Below are 20397 nucleotides of genomic sequence, written 5' to 3'. Positions count from 1 at the left end.
CCTGGCACTATGCTAAGATGTGGACACACTGAAGTGGACAGCAGTCTTGGTCCTTGCCCCTCTGCAGCTCTCTGTTTGGGGGTGTCAGTGGAGTGGACCGTGCCCGGAGCCCTGCCCACTCTTCACACCCCAATCGAGCTGCCAGCGCCCTGGCTCTGGGCCTGCGCCCATCTCCTGACTGGCAGGAGGCGGTGGCTACATGCCCCTCCCTCTCCCCCCTGAGGGAGTATCTCGGAAGTGCACGCTCTTCACTGACTCCCAGTGATCCCCGCGGTGGTAACCTGCTTGACAACACACCTGGTACTGGCTGCCTCCCCTCCCCTTACTCACTTTCCTCCTCCCCGACTGGAGTCGCCTAGGACTCTCTCCCAAACGGACTACTTGCTCTCAAATCTTTGTCTTGGGAAACCAGAAGCAAAACACACAAAAGAGGATTTGCACGTCTCGGACCGTGTGACCGTTTTCAGCCCGTGGGTTCCTTAGCCGTGTTGGCCTACTCAGCAACAGTTAAGGAGAAAAGACAAGTTGTATTGATGGGTGAGAACAGCATCCAGGACAAGTCACTTTGACATAATTCTAGCAAGCAGGGGTAGAATCTCATGAAATTTTCAGGACAATAGGACGCTTAATGCCTAATCATAATAGATAAGACATGCTCCGGATAAGACAGAAAGGTGTTCTCAGAGCGAATTATATCATTCTCTATTTGCTTCTGAAAGTTGAGGGGCACCTTTGGGCACACGGTTCTAATGAGTCCAGGAAGGCGCGCTTGATGCACAGTCAAGGTGGCATAAAATATACCGGAGCCCAGAACTTAAAGGCTGCATGTCTCATGGTTTCCAGGCTGTTCCGGTCCTTACATTCACTTAATGTCTTCCTGTGGTTAATGAAGTTGAGCAATGGATTACTGGGCCAGCGACTTGGTCTGGATTCTTCAGCAGCAGCAAAACACCGGCACCGACTGGACGTCATCAAGTCCAAGGGAGAAGCCTGATGTATGTTAAATCGAACAGCCCCCACATCCCCAGCCGACCACTCAGCAACTGTCTCTCTTAAAATATACATAACACTTAACTGCTGTGGCAAAATTCTACACCTAGCCAAATCCAAATAGTTTAAAAAAAAAAAAGAGAGAGCCCAACAATTTTGGAGGGCTTATTCTTAGAAGCAGGCTTGCCCACGGCCAAACGTCCCCAAACTGCATTGTCATTCACCTGAACTGTTTTCAGAAAGCAAATTCCCACCAGGTAGAATAAGACATGTTCTCCTGTGTGTGAGTTGAGCAAACCTACTCAAATGGACAAGGTGTTTTCAGGATGTAAAGAAATGAATTAGTGTGTATCAGTGGCAGAAAGAATAAAATTTAACCTCGCTATTATGGCCTACATCATTTGTGATTTAGCCCCAACCTCCTCCCCTGTGTCTCTCTGCTCCCTTCTCCCTGGCTGGCTCCGTATCCCTGGGGCTGACAGCTGTGTCCTGCATGTTCCAGAAGCACCAAAGTCTTGCAGTTTCAGGCCTTGGCTCCTGGTTGGCTGCTTCATGTCTTCCGGATCTCAATTTAAATGTCACCAGAAAGGTTTTTCACGACTTCCACCCTAAAACCAGCCCAGCCTCCACCCCCTACTCTGTGTCTGAACAAGCACCTTATTTTCTTCCCATCGGTCTCTGTGAAAGACCTGGGATTTCCTCTTGTCTGTTTCTTCTCACCAACATGATGCTGTACCAGGTATCATGGGAGGGGAGAACATAACCAGAGATTCAAGCTTCCACAAAATAGTAACCGGGAAGAGGAATATCCTGAATGAGTTAAATGACGTAAGAGGAAGGCCATGAATTATATCCTCAATGACAGAATTGTTTGGTACACTGGCTCTCATGCTTGGCCACATATTGGAATCATCTGGGGGCTTAAAAAAATATTGATGGTTATGCCCCACTCCCACAGGCCGGGTGTAATGAGTCTGGGTAAGACCTGGGCATTGGGATTTTTTTAAATCAGTTGCTTATGATATGCAGCAAAGTTTGAGAACACTGCTTTTTTAAATTAAAGCATCGTGTACATTTATAGAAGTACACAAATTGTAAGCATGCAGCGGAATTCACTTGCAGAGGCGAAGGGGCACTCTGGAGTCAGCAGCTCCCGGGTGAGAGCAATGCCAGGCCCCCAGCAGCCTCCCCCGGCACCGTCCAGAGGTGAGCAACACCTCTTCTCCACGCGCAGGGTCCTTCTGCCTGCCCGCATGCTCACAGGCTTGGAAGCGCACCCTACAATGAGTTTCTTTGTTTTGAGAAGATGTGGACTAGAGAAGTTTGAATCACAGGGGATCCACCCAGGAAGACTTCCTGAAAGAGGCAGTATTTAAAGGAGGATTTGAAGGCGACAAGAGAAAGAAAAGGGAGAAAAGGGGGGGGGGGGAGTGTGGGGGAACAGCATCAACAGAAAAGAGACACACAGGCTGAAATGCTCCTTACCCATATCTAATGAGGCCCTATCTAGGGTGGACATAAAAACAAACAAACAAACAAACAAATAAATAAATATACACACACACTTTTTATTTATTGATTTTAGAGACAGCGAGGGAGGGAGACACACCGATTTGTCATTCCACTTATTGATGCATGTACTCATTGGTGGACTCTTGTATGTGCCCTCACCAGGGATTGTACCTGCAACCTTGGCGGATCGGGACGATGCTCTAACCAACTGAGCTACCTGGGCAGGGCCAAGATATTTTTAAAGTACACCCTTTTTTGCTGGTATGCTCTGCTTGGTATTCAATCATTCCACAAATTGTCGATAGGTCCTTAGAAGCTGTGACTTGAAGCGAACTGTTGTATAACAAAACCAATTTTCCCATGGGCCAATTGATAAAAACAAGAGTTAAGTTCCTACAGCATATTTCTAATCACAAAAACATCACCACACTTCTAAACGAAGACTCCAAATTTTTTTTAAGTGAGCTCTACTACATTTCTTAAAAGATTACTAAAACCAGGTGAGTTTATTATCGACCGACCTGGTGATTGCAGTTCCGGGCCGCAGGACCCTCTTCCGGCCGCGTGGAAGAGCCTCCTTCCACCGCAGGTGCTGGTGCAGACGCACCCACCTGTGGACACCCAGGCCCCGGGGGCCACCTAGACATGCCGGTGGGCCCGGGCACATCTATGGGGTGTGAGAGGACACCAGAGGACCCAGAGAAGACCCATGCAGACATGGGGAGAACATGCAAACTCCACCCTGACCGCGGCCCAGGCCGGGACCCATTTATTGTTTTTCTCATTTACAACGTAAAGGAGACCACGTGAAACAAAATACTGAACAAAACACCGTTATTCCAGAGCCTGCTGACTGCGCTGGACTTGGGGCTATAGAGGTAAATAGAAGTTACGTTTTAATTAGGAGAGACGGGTAATAGAAAGGCAAATACACGAAAAAGATACACAGGGTTGTAGCTGCCATGAGAGACGGGGTGGGGAGTGCGGGGGTGGGAAGCACGGGGGCAGATAGCGTAGGTGGGCCAAGGGAGACGACATCTGAGTCCCGAGGGGGACCCCTGGACCTGCGGGAGGAACCTGGCTGGAGGGAAAAGGCCCTGAAGCCTCTCTCACACAGGATGCGTTCTGGTCCTAAACCTCCAGAAGGTCGAGGCTGCCCCAGTGTCCAGTGATAAGGGCAGTGGCTAATACAAGGTAGACACTAGGCAAATATTTATTTTAATTGCCCTGGGTTGGAGTCCAGTGGTGATATAGGCCTGCTAACTCCCCACACCCCTCCCCCCACCAAAAAAATCAATATGATCGGTATGCACTTCATGGGGCTTTCGTGCTTCTCAGCCACACTTCTGAGTGAATCCAGCAACAGCTGCCCCCGCTGCTCCTTTCCTGCAAGAATCCTAACTTGATTCACTTGTTACAAAACTCAACTTTTGCACAGGGAAGGCTCATGTGCCTGGTGCCTTATCAGAAGCACCTGGGAACTTTTAAAATTTCAGATATTCTGGCCCCACCCTGGGATCTAATTTAGTTATTCTGGGGTGGGTGAGGCCTGTGCCTCTTTATCTTAAAAAAAATAACAAAATACCAAAATAACAAAATACCGCCAGGTGATTCCGATGTAGAGCCAGGGTGGGCATACGTGTTCTGGAAGACCCAGTTGAGTCATTCCAATCCATTCATGCCTTTACACATCCCGAGGCTTGCGTGTTGGATTCTAGGAGGCTAAGTTCCCTGAAGACCCAAACATAGCATTATTCCAAACAATCAACTCTTGGAAGAAGTTTCCAGAAGTGCTAGAGTCCATGGTTGAGCCACATATTTTGCAAATTCTCTCCATGCCTGTCAGTCTTGCCTTCCTCACTCTTTCTACTCACCACGTCCCACCTGAGACATTTCTTGTTCTCTATCATCCCTGAGCTATATTTATTTTTAAAATCTTTATATCAAACTTTAGATTGCTGTCATAAATGGAGAGCAGCATCTTTTGCTAAGATAGAGGTAACCTGAAATTTAGTAACACACAAACCAGTTTTTTAAAAGTCTAGCCGGGTACTGTTGTTCCTCCCCAGGTTCTAAGCCAGAAATGTGTGGTTTCTTGGTTGAACAATAAGTTAGCAATTGTTCAGCATAACAGACACACTTGCACCAAACTGGACTTTCTCAGATGAAAAGGGGATAACCTTTTCACTATGTGCTTCAGTGTTTTTCAATGTCGTATTTACACCACTGAACAGCATCTGCGTGCCAGTGTGTTATGCGTCCCACTGAAGTAGCCAAAATCTTCTTTGTTGATAACCAAGCTAAATATTCTATAGTCGTAGCAGTAGAAAAATAATTCAAATTAATGAAAGAACACTCCTGAATTGTGGGTCCATGAGAGCGTTGGTAGCCAGCTGCAAGATAGGTGTAGCGGGAGTGTTAGAAGTCCCCCACCCCATTGTATAACCAGCTACTGAGAAAGAGGAGAGATTGGAGGTAAAGATTTGGCGAAGAATCCTAGAAGTGGGGCTAGGAGAGATTCTGTCACCCAGACGCAACGCTTCTTGTTGGTTTCCGTCCTGACTCCGCCCAAGACCAGGTCTGGCTCCCGAATTCCCTCTTTCCTGGTTCTCCGTCATTTGGGTAGCATTTTAACAGAAGCTTTTTGAAAGCAAGTATCCTCTTGTATGCATTTCAGTATCGTCTCTGCTTGGGACAATGCCCGGCACCTAACTAATACAGTAGATGTTTGCCAAATGATTGCATGTAACATAACCACCAAATCAGCACGCTCGGGCCTCTGTAGCGGAGGGAGGATTCACCGCGAGCTGACTGCCTTCCCATCTCCTTTCTGTTCAGCCCTTAAGCCTGTACCTCCCGATCCTAGAACTGTGGTTCCTTGAACCAGGACTCTGAGGTTTTCGTCAATAAGCTCCGGTCCCTACCGCAGCACTCTGTCAAGTTCTGTTGGGCAATTAGAATTAATTAGGGTTCGTACCCTTTTGCCAACACTGTCAACTATGAAGTAAAGTTTTCTCTGCCTCAGTTGCTTAAGGACTAGGCTGGGATTGGGTGGGTTGGTCTTGGGTGGAGGCCACTTGGGTGACTTAGGGTAAGTGAGTTTGTTTGTGCCGCAAACATGAGAAGGAGAAATGAGCAGTTGCTTCCCATGTGGGGATGTTTAAAAGGATTCAACAGCACTTTGCAAGCAGTGACAATAACTTATTGTGACTAATAAGATGGGGAAGTTACCTTTCCTATAGCCCCAAAGAGCAGTTAAGAAAAATATTTGTGGATCTAGTCACCCATGGTAATTCCCCTGGAGCGAGGACAAAGGTGGCAGGTGGGTGGTCTGTATGCAGGAGGCACCCGGGTCCCAGTGGTCAGGCCTCCGTTCCGGTGGGTACGCGGTGGGGGTGGCTAGTGAGGAGCAGGCCCAGGTGAAACCCCATAACAATGACCATAGTGACAATATCACCCCTTGAACTCCTACACCATATTAATATCTAAGCCTGAGTTGGCTTTCTTAGAGTTACAATGTTGGGTGTGTCTGATTCTAAAAGAACAAAGGCTTTTTTAGCAGAAGTTCTCAAACTGGAGTGAGCAGGAGATTCTCTTGTGAGGGTGCGGATTGCTTGTTCAAACAGCAGGCTCCTACGCCCTCCCCCGGGGGTCTCTGATTCAGAAGGCGGAGGGCAGTAGTGCTCACCCAGGGGTAGTTTTGCTCTGCAGGGGGCATTGGGCAACGTCGGGAGACAACTGCGGTTGACACACCGGGGTGAAAGGGTCAGGCATCTAGTGGGTGGAGGCCAGGGATGCCGCTGAACGTCCTGCATGGCACAGAACAGCCTCCACAACCAAAACATGGGGCCCCAGACGCCAGCAGAGCCAGAGGTAGAACATCGTTTCCAGGGTAAAGCCTAGGAACGTGCATCCGAACAAGGGAAGCAGAGGCCCTGACGGAGGCTGCCTATGAGACTCGTGATTAAGGCATCGCTTCTGGAGCCCCCCTTTTGCTTCATACCTCCAAGCTGAGGACTCCGTTTTGCCTTGACTCTGCCCTGGAAGCCCTGCCTGGTAACCATCCTGCCTCCCTCCACCTCCAGGTGAATCACCCCTCCTCGCTCCACCTCCTGGCCCAGCATGCATCACTCGCCCCTTGAACGGTCAGCCTGTCCCATGGGAGCAAGAGTTTCTTGAGGGCAGGGCCTGGGTGCAGGCCTGTCCCCAGCACCTGGGAAGCGCCTGGCCCAGAGCACAGCTCCGTGACCGCATGTTGGCTTGAACCTGTGTCACCCCTCTCCCCCGCCACATGGTCACAGAACCCAGCATCGACATCTTCAGGGAGCCGATCGCTCTGAAGTTATCTTGTTTGTTTGCTTTTCATTCCTTCAACAACTCTCTTATTGGGCATTCACTCTGTGCCTTGGTCTCTGCTATCAGCGGGGGCATAAAAGTAAACAAAACGGAAAAAATAGAGAAATGGAGTGGGTAGTGGGGGGGGTGAAATTTTAAGTAAGGTGGGCCCCCGGGAGAAAGTGACATTTAAGCAATGACTGGATATCTAGGGATGACTAGCCTGCTCCCCCATTAAAATACAAACACCAAGAGGATCAGCGTTTCCCTATTCTCTATGGCTGCTGTGTCTCCAGAACAGGCACTTAGTAGGTGCTCAGTAAGTACCATTTAAACAAAACAAAGAGAAAAAAAATATGTGATTCAACTCTTGAGAAGGCTGATGGGAGATTTTTGTTTTTATAACCATCCACTGATTCCCAAGAAGGGGGAGGGACAGGGGTGTTATTAAACTTAAAGGGGTGGGGAGGACCTCGCTGCGGTCTGCTTGGGAGACTCAGCGGATGGAGGTCATCCCTGGACAAAGTGCCCTCCCCCTTCCCTGTTCAAAGCAAATATAAGTTCTCACCCTCCTGATATTGTTAATGGTCCCTGCTGGTCAGCGAGCCTGGCCCCCCGCAGCTCCCTTCCCAGCCCTGAGTTTAGCCATCACCCTGCCCCCTTTTCTCCCAAATCCCTTCGCTCCTCACCTCCTCCCCCCGGGGGTCCCCGCGCCGGTGGGCACATTCTCCTGCCGGGGAAGAGGGCGCACGGGGAGGCAGGCGCAGGGGTGGCACGCCCGGTCCCCGCCCCCAGCCCCTCTCCCCGGCGGGACACTGTCCCTTTAATAGACTCCCTCTGCCTGGCGCTCTGCGGCTGGGGAGTAAATTTCTCCCTGTCATCAGGTCGCGGGGAGAGGAGGAGGAGTTTGTTAATGTTCAGTTTGTTCAGCGGGATCGATGTTTGCTGGCATCGCCTCGCCCTGTCTTGTGTGTGTGTGAGTGTGTGTGTGCATATGTGGGGGGTGTGAGTGTGTGTGAGAGGAAGCGAGAGTGCGTGCGTGTGTGAGTGTGTGTCTGTGTGCGTGTCTGTGTGTGTGAGTGTGTGAGTGAGTGAATTCCAGATTTTCTGTCTTTCCCAAACCCTCTCCTGTCCTCTCGCATATCACTCACAGACCGGGATCTGACAGCAGCCACAAACCTACAGTGAGTGATCTCTCTCTCTCCCCCAGCACGCATCCGCCATAGAGATCGGCCAGGAGGAGGAAGAGGAGGAGGGAAAGAGGAGAAGGAGGAAGAAGAAAAAGAAGAAGAAACCACTACCTTCCCAGGATTGCCTTTTTTTTTTCCTTATCTTTACGCGCGCGTGTGCGTGCGGCGCGTGTGCGCCCCTCGTCCCTTCCATCTGAATCCGGTCTTGGATGTTTAATAAAGAAATCAAGTGTCTCAACAGTCACCAAAAAACAAACAAACAAACAAATAAATTTCAAAAAAAAGCAAAAACAAAAAGAGAAAGAGAGGAAAAAAATTTCAAAACAAACAAACAAGGCACAGCCAACCTCTACTTCAAACCAGCCGGCACAAGCCACCCCTGCCATCCAGAGAGGGGGGTCTCTGGCCCGTGGTGGAGCAGTTGCAGGGGGGATCGTCAGGGGGACAGAGGCCGAGAGACGCCCTAGGAGCCACCGGGCAGGAGGCGGAGGAGACCCAGACAGGCGAGCGAGACCGCGGGCCCCCGCGCGCGGCTCGGGGCTGGGGCGCCAGAAGTGGGACTGGAGCGAAGTTGAGCGATGCCAAGGAGGAAACAGCAGGCACCCAAGCGGGCGGCAGGTAAGAGAACCGGCTCCGTTTTGGGGCTGCCCCTCCGGCTGCTCTGCGCACGGAGCCCCTCGCCCGCCCTCCTTGCCCCGGGTGCCCGAGGGCGCCACCCCCCAAGCTTTCGGGGGAGTCACTCCGGGTGCCCCTCTCTGCCCCGATGATAACCCCATCCTCTCTTGCCTTCTCCCATCTCTCAGATCCTCCCCTCTCCAGGCTCTGGCTGGGTGGGGGTAGCTATCCCACCAAGCCTTCCCTCCTTAAACTTTTTTTCTCTACCCTCTACCCCACCCCTAACTTTCTCCGGGTCTGTTTCTGGCTTCTTGGGCCAAAGTTGGGTTGAGGATTTGGGGTGCGGAGTAGGGAGACAGTCCCTTCTCCTCCTCATCCCTCCGTGTGGTCAGTGCCAGTGGCTTCTGGCCTGGAGTGACAGTATTTCCTCTCGCTGGGGTTTGGGGCGCTCCAGTGTGAGCCATGCCCAAGCCCAGGCTGCAGGCTGGCTTTGGGGCTGCGATGGGAGTTCAGCTTTGATCGCCAAGGTGGAAAAAACCACTTCAGGAAACGCATGAACCTTTGAATATGTTTGCTAAAAGGATCCACGTTTGGAAATCTAATCAACACTCTCCCTTCTCTAAAAAAAAAAAGGGGGGGGGGTGGAATGCCCAGCAGAACATTGAAACAGCTCTGGCTTTTCTTTGCCCAGAGAGAGTTGCAAACTTTGTAAATTGATTTATATGCTAAAAACTATCCCATCTGAATCTTCACTTACTACCCCCCACCCCAAAAAGAGAGAGGAACAGGTTAATGGATCAGTACAATAGACCTTCTAAGGGATTTTTTTTTTCCCTTTTGGGTTGCTTAATTGCTTTTTTAATAGTATGCTGGGGTTTTGTTTCTCGGAAGTGTAATATGAAAGTTCATTTTTCTCCTGCCAGACCCACCCACTGAAAAATCAGCTTTCCACTTGATTGCTAGTTTTGATTTGACATTTGATTGATCACCTGTCATCTCGCTGCCTTTGATCTATTCATTCTTGATATATATCAATAAATCACTCACCATGGTAACTCAGTGCCAGTGACGCAAGCCTGGCCCTCTGGATTCAGAGCCAGACATGCACAATTATTATCTTGTTTGGCTTTTAATGTGGGCGTTTTTTATTTCTTTGTGTCCTTTCGTTGAATCAGGGCTTTAGCAGAAAGCTTGAGTTGTTTTCCTTCCCCCTCTCTGTCCCTACCCTCCGGCCTCAGGCAGCCCCTGCGAGGGCTGGTCTTGGGCAGACCGACCACCCCGTTCCCTTCTGTGTCAACTCGCGCAAAGCGTGAGGGAGAAGTTCTGTGGAGCAGTTTCGTAAACTTTGCAAAGCCACCCTGAGCACAAATCCAAAGTTAGCTACAAATCTGGGCAGAGTGGGTGCTTGTGCCTGAACAGGCTGGACCACCAAGCTCAGCCTCCATCGTGGCCTGAGTCCAGCCCGAATGGCAGCACATGTGCTTTGAAATACCCACAATTATCTTCCCTTCTGAGTGCACAATTGCTTCCGTAAACCGCGTGGAGATTGCTTTAAATCGCAGGCGGAAATATCATCTATAAAGGTCTTTGATTCATGCACTTTCCAATTGTTTCCTTTAGAGCAAAATAATTAAAATATTTTAGTACCATACCTACTTAGGACTTGGCCAGTCGGCAAGGTGTTCTTTTTACAACTCTGCCTCTTTTGCAAACAATTTCCCCCTCCTACCCCTGTCCTTGCCTACATGTAACTCGCTTATTTTTTAAAACTTCGGTTGCTTTGCGGTCTGACAGCTTCGGGGTGCACCCTGGCCTCTGGACTCGGGAAGAGTAAGCCTGCTCTGCCTCGTTCCGGCAACACGAGTATGAGTGTAGTGAGATGATTGGAGATAACGTCCTCATTGTTGTCCCAAAAGAGAACCCTGGGCAACAGGCCAGCAAGAAGTGATACTGCCCTGAAAATTACTCTTTTTTTCCCCCCTTGTTGTTCCGGTAAAGGCCATCAACAACTAGGCAGTAATTTAAATTACCAGAATGACTGGACATGTCTCCTTTGGTAAGCTCATTACAAAAAGTGCCTTGCTCAGAATGGCACTACTTTGATTATCATTATTTTCTGATCAATGAGGATCCAGGTGTACGTAACGTAATGCTGTATCACATTATTTAAATCAGACCCTTTTCATTAAGCTGGTCTCTCCCTGGATGCTGGCTTGTCTGTTTACTGGAGAGAGAGAGAGAGAGAGAGAGAGAGAGAGAGAGAGAGAGTGTGTGTGTGTGAGAGAGAGAAAGTTGTGACTATAGTTTCAGTTTTCTAGCCTATTGTATTCCTAGTGTATTTATATGTTTGTTTCCGTGGCTTTTATTATTTCCACTGAAGAAGTGGAAACCCTTGTCAGGCTGAAAGGGAATAATTCATTCCGTACACAATGAGGCCCCTCTTCGGATATTTATTTGCTCACGTGTTAATAAAGCGGATATTTTTGCATGCAATGTTTCTTTCCTCTGAAGTCATCGATGCTGTGCTCCGTTTAGCCGAGGTGGTTATTCCCAAGGAAAGTTAGCTACTTCGGGGTTCTTTAGCCAGTTAACATCCGGGGAACTGCCAAAGGTGGGTTCCAGGAGTGTGGCCGTCCTAACTTCCACCATGGCTTAAAATTAAACACAATGCACAACTGTAAGTAATTACTCCCATGGCCTGATGCTGAAAGCTTGTTTCTGGCTTGATTAATGAATAATGTAAGATAGAAAAAGCCTGTGAGTGAATCAGGGCTGAGACTATCTTTCCCAAGAACTGTTCGAGGCAATTTGATTCCTTTGCATTATTAGTTTTAAGTTCCGTGTTTCAAGGAATCAATTAGAGAACTTTCTAATAACGCAGTTATCCAGGTATAATGAACAAGACGATATTATAAGTGATGGGGAATTTTAGCCCTTATTTGTTATATTTCTCCCCCCTCGAAGAGAAGAAATGTGAGGTAGGCAGATCTCTTTAAGGAAACAGCTAAGTCAGAACATTTCCCTCCCAAATGTAATTCTTCCTGGCTTTCCAAAGCTATGCTATTCCACCGTACTGTTACTTCGGGCAAGAAAAAAAAAGTTTAGAAAGCAGCCTACGGTACCCCAGGGGTTTGTCAAAATATTGCAGAATTCTATACCAGCATCTTCTCCCCTATCCATTTTGGGGACAATAGAGGAGATGGCAGAAAGGTAAAACAAAACAGAACAGTATTTTGATTTGTTTGTAATTTACAGGATACAGAGTAGTTAAAAATTTGAAATCACAGGCTTACACGCTACCCCTTCTGTGTCCTACAAACTACGGCAGTCTCTGTACACACAACGTGGAATACATATTTTATTTTGCCGTCCCGAACTATTGTTTTTATACAGTGTCAGCCAATTGCGATACAACGCAGAATCTTTGGGGATCACCTCCACGTGAATACCTCCTGTGTGTATCAATGGAAGGAGCCTGCCCCTGCCCACCCAAAGAGAGGAAATGTTTCCTTCTTGCTGACTCTCAAAAACGACCTGAGAGCCCAGGTCTCAGAAAAGTCTAGCAGGAAGGAACAGCTCCCTCAATTCATTTTGTTTATTTAATATGGAGATGAATAATGCAGATTTTGTTTGCATGAATGTCCTTGTGTGGCAGTAAACATTAGACTATTAGCAATCATTACTTAAAAGTTGCAATTTGCACCTTAATAGCACAGGTTATTTACATGGGAAACATATTCAGCAGGGACAGTTCTGAGTCCTGCGGTGGTGTGTGGGGATGGCTGGCCGGAGCGGTCTGCTGGCGACCTCATGATAGCACTGACTGCTCTAGCCAGGGAGGTCTCCGGGCGGGGAGGGGCGGGCAGTGCGGGGTGAAGTCCACCTTTCATTTGAGGGCAAGTGGAATGAGGTTCAAGAGAACAGAAACCGGGGTGGGGTGGAGAAGGGACCCTGGACCTCTCACTTTGTTTAAACATAACTTCAGAAAGACAAGTTCACGTCTTGAAGACTTATATACCACGGTGCTCTAGACCCCTTCGCTTACCCAAACAGTGTGATTTTTAACAGATGAATGGAAATAATATACACAACACCCCCACCCCCTCCCCAGGGGCTCAGGAACATGAACTGTTCTGGTTATTTAAGGCAGGTCCCTGAACAAAATGAAGGGCAGATACCTTAAAAACGCATCCTCCACCCAGTGTTCTGGATAGAAATTGATTACTTGAGTGGTCTCCTCCCCAGTCCCCCCTTGATTTCCTTCTTCCACCTCTCACTTCACCCTTAAAGACTCAGATTGAATGGGACATTTCAAAAGCCCATTTGTTTTAGGCATTTATTGATTTCATTTTTAATCTGCCATATCAGGACACAATACATTAACCCTAATCAGCAGATTGCAAGTGACAGGGAGTTTGGCTGGAAGCTAGGTAAGGGGCGGGGGTGGGGGGGGGCGGCTCAGGAACTTCTCGGGGAGGAAACTCTCCTGGAGGCTTAGGGGTTGGACCTAGGAGCCTACTTCTGAGGAGGGTAGAAGCATTCCTCAGAAATGCTCTGCGTTTATTTTTCTGCCATCTCGATTCTGTTGCTACCGTTTGGGAAACTTTCACACCCAACAAATATCTCCTAGGCACCTTTAGCAGATCTGTCCCTTGAAGCATCTTGCCTTTTGTCACATTCTCCAACAGAGGGTTATGCTTTCATTTCATCCCAGCTGACTTCTCACTCATTTGAAGGAATTTCCTCCAACTGGCTATTACCTGGGATGATCTATTTCCCTTCCCAGTGGTGGAGAGACTGGACTCTCAGTTGAGCAGGTTTTAAAGGGGCACCGGCCTGGCATTATTTAAGGCCATTGGTACGATGAGCTTCTGCCTACCACTGTGGCTGAGCTTAGGAAAATCAGCCAGGAAGAAAACCGAGGCCCTGCTCCCGTCGGAGCTGGGTCTGTAATTAGCTGACACGACCCGGGTGCAGCTTCCTTCCCATCACTGCATCTCTACTATCAATTTTATTTAGATAAGTCGTGGTCCGGGAAGCCTCGGCCACTGTTTCAAAGGCGATGCCTGTATCCTCCGCAAGACCCTTTCAAAAGCACAGAACTGCCTCACAAATTCTCTATGAAGACCAGGCGTGCACGGAGCACCATTTTCGTTTGATGCAAAGTCAGTTGGAAATACATTAAACTAACAGTTAGAGAACGTCTTGCGTCGCTTCCCCGAAGCAGTGCTTTTCATTACCTCTTTAATTACAATCAAATTGAGCGACTTTTATAAAGAAAAAAAAAAAATCACAGTGGTATTAAAAGAAGCTTGGCACACAAATAATTTCATTGCTTCGCGAGTCGAGAACACTGTTATATTTTTATTTCTTTGGGAGAAATGTATTTTCATTTTCTAATATTGTGATAGCTCCAGAATGTCTTTTCTGTCGTCTGTGTCAGAGCCGTCTCCCTACTTCCTTCCTGCCGCCTGCTCTCGGGGAGGAGGTTCGCCTCCGTGTTTCAGCAATTTGCAACAGTTTGCATTTTTTTTATTATTATTTTAAGTTTTGTAAGTTCCCTTTAAAGTTAGAAATTCTCCTGTTCCTTAGGGTGACCTTTGGCAAGCAGCCCTTGGCTTGTGAAGGAGCTTAGTTATTCTAACCACGTAAGAAATAATCTCGTTGCGGCTATTACCTGGATATTGCAGGAAGGGAAAACACCGTATATTTACAGGGCTTTATCATGCAACACTGTTTTCCCTGGATTTACAATTTCTTTTTTTTTCCCCCCTACTACTGTTCTTTTAGTCATTTGCTTGAGGAACTTTTTTCAGGGGGGAAAAAAAAAGCATAGGAATAGCATTTAAAGTGGGTCTAATGCTAGTCTGGGTCCTGCCTGAGTGATAATAAAAATGAGAGGCGTCACAGCCCCAGTACCTGCTCCCGGGCTGCGCCTGCTCCTCCTGGGCGGGCGTCTGCGGACGCAAGGCTGCGACTCTACCTTGGACACTAATGAGCGTCTCCCGCCGTGTGGCTCATTTTGTCAGAGGAGCAAGGCTCTCAGACCCGGGTCCTTGCCGAAGACACCGTGTACACAGGCAGGCGCACCGAAAGGAAATTTGAGATGCCAGTGGGAACTGCTGATATATTTGTTTTCCAAGCCAACTCCACGGGTGAAATGACTAAATAATTCGGAGGGATTTGAAAGTCATTAAAATAGCCACGTGGAGTTTCCAGTGGTGGCGTCTCTCAACCTTTTTGCGTCCCCCTATGAGAAAACCGTGTCCTCTGGGCATCCACCACTATTTTGTGATGCCTAAAATTGTTTAAGGTTTTAGAAATTAAAATTCAGGAGGCATGGCTAGAAAATCCTATTATTAATATATCAGTATTATTTAGCTATGCTTAACAACAGGGAAGCGCACAATGCAAAAGTTTTAGAGATAATTAGCTTAGAGGAATTACATGGGGGAAAAAATACCTGAATCATGTTTGAAAGCATTTGTCTTGAATTTTGCTCTTTTAACTGAGAGCTACCTTTTTATCTGTGTTGAGATGCTACTCAGCAATAAAAAAAAAAAAAAAAAGAAGAAAAAGAAAAACTATTGATATATGCAGCAACCTGGATGCATCTCAAGGGGATTATGCTGATTTTAAAAAGTCAGTTCCGAAAGGTATCATATAGGATATGATATGATTCCTTTTATGTAACATTGTGAAATGACAAAAGTGTAGCGAATTAGAACAGATTGCCAAACGGTGCCAGGGTGCCAGAGGTGAGGGACTCTGGCAGCCCAGCCTCGGAGGGAGGGTGGGACGGAGGCAGCGGGCCGGGAGGAAGGCGGCACAGCTGTACGAGGCCAGAAGGAGGGAGCTAGTGGTGCTGGGACTGACCCGTCCGCATCTCGACTCTGGCCGTGGACACATAAGCCCACACAGGAGATATGGTTGCGTGGAACTAATCGCGCACACGGGTGTGCGTGCGCATACACACGTGAAACTTGTGAAATCTGAATCATGAGAGTGGACTGCATCGATGTTAATCTCTTCCCGGTGATATCATACTATAGATTTGGACCTGGTTAGGGGGAACAGGTTGGAGAGCACATGGGAGGTCTCTGAACTATTTCTTACAACTGTGTGCGAATCCGCAGTTATCTCCAAGTAAAATGTTTAACGGAAAGGAAATGGGGCGGCAGAGGGGGACCGCGGCAGGTCGTGGGTGCGTGGCCTTTGAGGTTCACTTCCGAGTGTCCTGGGACACCCCGGCGGGGTGGGGGGGGGCGTTCCGGAGGGAAGCCATGGGATCTCATTGGCTTCTTAGCAGAATGCGAGCACTTGTGTCTCAGAGGTGGTGTGGCCTTGGATGCGTTGGCCCAGCCGGTGACTTACCCGGCCCCTTGGTGATGAGGAGTGGGAGGTTCAGAGTGACAGAGGTGGCACCCGGAGATGGGAACACTTGCGCAGGCCCTGGCTGGTAGCTCAGTTGGTTAGAGCATTGTCCCGATACACCAAGGTTGTGGGTTCAATCCTGGGGCAGGGCATATACAAGCATCAACCAATGAATGCATCATTATGGGACAACAAATCAATTTCTCTCCCTCTCTCCCTGAAATCAATCAATCAATCAATCAGTCAGTCAGAACACATGCCCAGCGTTTATGGAGGAATGACTGGTTCTCGGGAGGATGGCACCAGTGGGGCGAGGAAGGGCAAACGTGAAGAGCCGGGCAAATCTGAGGTCCAGCTGCATCTCCTCCCTGCCTCAGGGGAGCTCCTCCACCCGGCCGCACCTCGGTGTCCCCATCTGTCACGTGGGGACACGGCTGCTCGCCTCACACTGCGGTGTGACGACAGCATAATGGGATGTCAGCGAAGCCCAGGGCGCAGCCCCTGGTGCTTACACTGCATCTTTTTCTGAAAACACAAAAACGGAAACAAAAAAACGGTTTTATCCCCCCACCCCCGCTTTTTTTTTTTTTGTCTGTTTATGTTTTCTCTGTAGGAATTCCAGGAGAAATCTAGGCACCTGAATTAGTCCTTGGTACCTATTAGGCACTAAATAAATATTTCCTGATGAATGAATAAATGAGGCTGTAAATAAATGAATGAATAAATACTTTAATTACTGTATTACTTTGTATACTAATTAATTACTTTCGAGCGTAAGGATCTCTTTTGCACATCTAACATTTTTTGGCAGACCTCCGTACCAATCGTGATCAGAGCTGCACTTTGAATATTGATCAGTTCAGGAAGTGTTACTGACAAAGCCTCCGATTTTGGTCGTAAACTTGTATTTTCTTCATCGCGATGTCCTCTGCCTTCACCTGAAGCAGCCTTTTCACAGTAAACAGCGTCTCTTCATCTTAGAGACAGTGCTTGCTGATGATTGAATTTGTAGACTTCCTCGTGAAGCCCAGGCCCTGGGATGGAGCATTGCTGACCCTGGAGGCCGGAGGCCAGAGGTCGGAGGCCGGAGGCCGACCTGGCCCTCTCCTCTTTGCAGGTCCTGCCTTCCTGCCCGGCAGCCTCCCGGGCTTGGCACCTCTCCCCCTCCCCCACCTGCGAACGGTGCTCATCCCCTGAGGCTCAAGGCTGCACAGCTTAGGGGCTGTTGAGCTAATAGGAGGAGGCTACAGGCTGCTTCCTGGGATCGCCTTCTTCACTTTTTAATTGTCACCTTCAGACAAGTGCCTGGGAGAGGGAAGAAGAGAGGCTGGCTGGTGCCTGTGAAGGTGTATGTTAGGACTAAGAGGCTTGGAATCTCAGGGAACATTTGGGAATTCTTGTTGCCTGCCTGGGAACCTCTATTTAACCAATGTCCCTGAAGCTCTCCCGGGCAGCAGGTACCGTGGGCGGTGCCGGAACCGCAGCCTTGAGCAGAGCGGATGCCATGCCGGCCTCCTTGACACTTACGTGTAGTGTGGCTGATGGGTCGCAAACAGGCGAGCGGATATCTCTGTCACAGCATGTCAGGGCGTGGTGTGTGCAAGAGAGAAAAAGGAGGGGAAGGGGGAGACAAGGGCAACTCTCAGTGGGGGGCAGTTTCAGGCACGTCTGCAAGGGCAGGGCTGGGGCGTGCTGGGCAGGCAGACCCTGGAAGAGCGGCAGGGCGGCCGGGTGCCTGGAGCGGAGGGAGGGCCGGGGAGGGGCGGGGGCAGAGGAGGACAGGAAGTGGAGGCAGGAGCTGGGGTCCCAGCTGAACGGGGAGCCGTGGAGGACAAGGGAGCAGAGAGAGACAGGACTGGCTGAGGTTTGTACAGGATCATTCCGGCTGCCATATTGTTCACCAGGAACGAAGCAGCTAGGCCACTTGGGTGGCTCTAGGACCTACCCAGTCAAAAGCTGGTGATGACTTGGGCCAGGCTGGGGGTAGGAGAGACAGAAGACGTGGTCCAAAGGTAGACAAGATGTGCGACAAATCGCAGGCGGGGGAGTGGAAAGAAAGAAAGCTCTAAATTTTTTTTTTTTAAATCTACGTTTGTCCTATTGATATTTTCTCCTATTTTTTCTTTTACTTCTCTCTTCTTGTTCTATATATTAGGAGGTTACTGCAAATTGTCAGTCTATGGTTTTCCGAGCCAAAGCGGGAACGAGGGACCGTGTTGGAGCTGCATTTATTCTAGAATTGACTCTCCAGGGGACGTGGCCACTCTTGTCACAGCACGTTTTCTGGAGTGCTGGCCTCCCCTCTTGACCCTCCTCCCCTCCCCCAGCCAACACAGTGCCAGGGCAGAGGGGCCGCCCCCGCAGCCAGACACGGCTCCGTCTCTCGCCAGCGGCTCACGCTCTCGCTGTGTGACCAACCCACCTTCGCCTCCCGGGCTTTCAACGACCTCCTGGCACAGCACCCCCCCTAGAAAGGACTTCTCCCTGGGTTCCTACAAGGGTTCATTGAGAGAAATCAGATAACATGCTTAGCACAGTGCCTGGGGCCTGATAAGTGGCCGATAAATTTCACTCAAGATATTAACAAGTTAGTAATCCTCTCCACGGCTTGATTTCCTTATCGGTAAACTAGGAATACTAAAGACTCCCCCTTGGGTTCTGGGGAGGAGCGAATTATCAACACCCGCAAAGCGCGTGGAGCCGTGTCCCACACACAGTCCGTGCTCAGAACATGTTCAATTACTAAAATCATCCCCGTGCCTCTGACCTTGTGACCTTGAAGGGATCTTACGTCTCCCTTGCTCTGTGTCCATAAAGCCTGCCACATAGTTGGTGCTCATTCCATGTTGTTTGACAGAATAAAGATGCTGACGGTGTTAGGAAGGGCCCGCGTGAGAAAACCCGGGGAGGGGAAAGAAAGCACATGTCTGGGAGGAGTTCTTAGAGGTCACTGAGGGGAGACCTCGCTTCTTGGGGGAGGCCCTGTGGCCCCTCCTCCCCCCGAGCCCGCCAGAGCTGCCCGATGTGTCCATTGGGAAGGCAAGCCCACGCCTGCCCTTCTGTAAAGCCGCAGTTGCCCCTGACGGTAGTAGATACTTTTAAGTAGCACCCAGTCAGGCCCAGGGCGAAAACATGTCCCCTTTTGACCACCAGGTTAGCCTCTCCAGTTGAATCAATGAGAAAGCCTTGTGGGGGTGTTAGTCTGTCTTCAATGCCTCTCTTGAGCTTGTTTATCAGAAAGACTAGACCTCAGGTTCAGAGACTTGAGCAATCCACAGTATTCAGTGAAAAATAAAATAATAAACCTTGGGTTTTCATTGTCCAGTAACTGTCATTTATGGCAATGGTGCAGGTTTTGCACGCACTGTTGCGGCATACGTTTTCATTTTAAAATAAAAGCATGTAAGTAAATAAAAGAGGGAGTCATTATAGGGAAACATAAAGAAAGCCATGGTCAGGGGGCGGATGGCGCACAAACCACCAGGACGGGGCCGGGTGAGTAAACGCTCGGACACTCCGGACGCCCAGGGCCCGGGCAGGGCCGGGGTGGGTGAAGCATCTGGGAGCGAGGGCTGCCAAGTCACACTCAGGTCAGAGCAACGCCCGGAAAACAGAGGTTTTCGTTAAAACTTCAAAAAAAAAACCGTTGAAATTGAGAAGGAACTTCCCCTCCCAGGATATCAGAGAAAAACTCTGGAAAGGGCTTTACTGTCCTGGGGAAGTTTGCAAATATGGAAGGACTGGAAATAATGTTCTGGTTCTGCATTTGGAACAGACTGCCACTGCTCAGCCTTCGTTCGGTGTCCTCATCATGTGGAGAACATGTTAAAATGCCAACTTGCAGATTCCCAGGCCAGAGCCTAGCAGTTCTGGTTCCATAGGATGGGGGTGAGGCCCCTGAGTCTGCATTTAAGTACCCACTATGGCTTTGGGTTACAGTATTTATAGGGGGGAATCTAAGTTCCCTCCTCTTTCTTCTTCCCCTCCTCCTCTCTCTCCCCGCCCACATGCCAAAGTACTTAAATATTTCAAAAATTATTTGAGAAGTCCATTTTCAGTTTTGCTTTTAGTCAACATAAAAAAAGTATAACTAGTCTCTCTCTCCGCTCTCCCTCTCTCATGGCAGTCACCTATGTTTTTAGCGATGGTGGGGCCACTTTCCCTAGTGCATTACAGCCGAGAAGTACGTCCATTTAGGCACTTGCGTACCCGTCGCGGCAGCGAGCAGCAGGGCCCGGAGGCCCCCTCAGCTCAGAGGAAGGGAGGCAGGCAACCTTGCAAACCTGTGACAGGGCCTCTGCCGGCTCCTGGGCACTGGAGTCAAGGGACAAGAAATTAATGGAAGGGACCTCCCGGATCTGGGACTTTATTTCTTACACTT

At 49.1% G+C, this 20397-nt stretch overlaps 1 protein-coding gene across 4 annotated transcripts in view; it reads left to right on the top strand.

The window, feature by feature from the left end:
* The first annotated feature begins 7739 nt into the window (after window positions 1-7739).
* TSHZ2 (teashirt zinc finger homeobox 2) overlaps window positions 7740-20397 on the top strand; it is a 407758-nt gene continuing 395100 nt past the window's right edge. For 3 of the 4 annotated variants that reach the window (XM_054573591.1, XM_054573589.1, XM_054573588.1), the window contains exon 1: window positions 7820-8645. In XM_054573591.1, the coding sequence (XP_054429566.1) occupies window positions 8606-8645 (40 nt within the window). In that variant the 5' untranslated portion in view covers window positions 7820-8605. The other variant, XM_054573590.1, reaches the window with a different exon arrangement.

This window comes from Pteronotus mesoamericanus, unplaced genomic scaffold (genome assembly GCF_021234165.1).
Source record: "Pteronotus mesoamericanus isolate MK-2021 breed Mesoamerican mustached bat unplaced genomic scaffold, CSHL_Meso_final contig_25, whole genome shotgun sequence".
Classification (NCBI taxonomy): domain Eukaryota; kingdom Metazoa; phylum Chordata; class Mammalia; order Chiroptera; family Mormoopidae; genus Pteronotus; species Pteronotus mesoamericanus.
The sequence above is the reverse complement of the archived record's forward strand: the minus strand, read 5'-3'. Positions and strand labels throughout refer to the sequence as shown.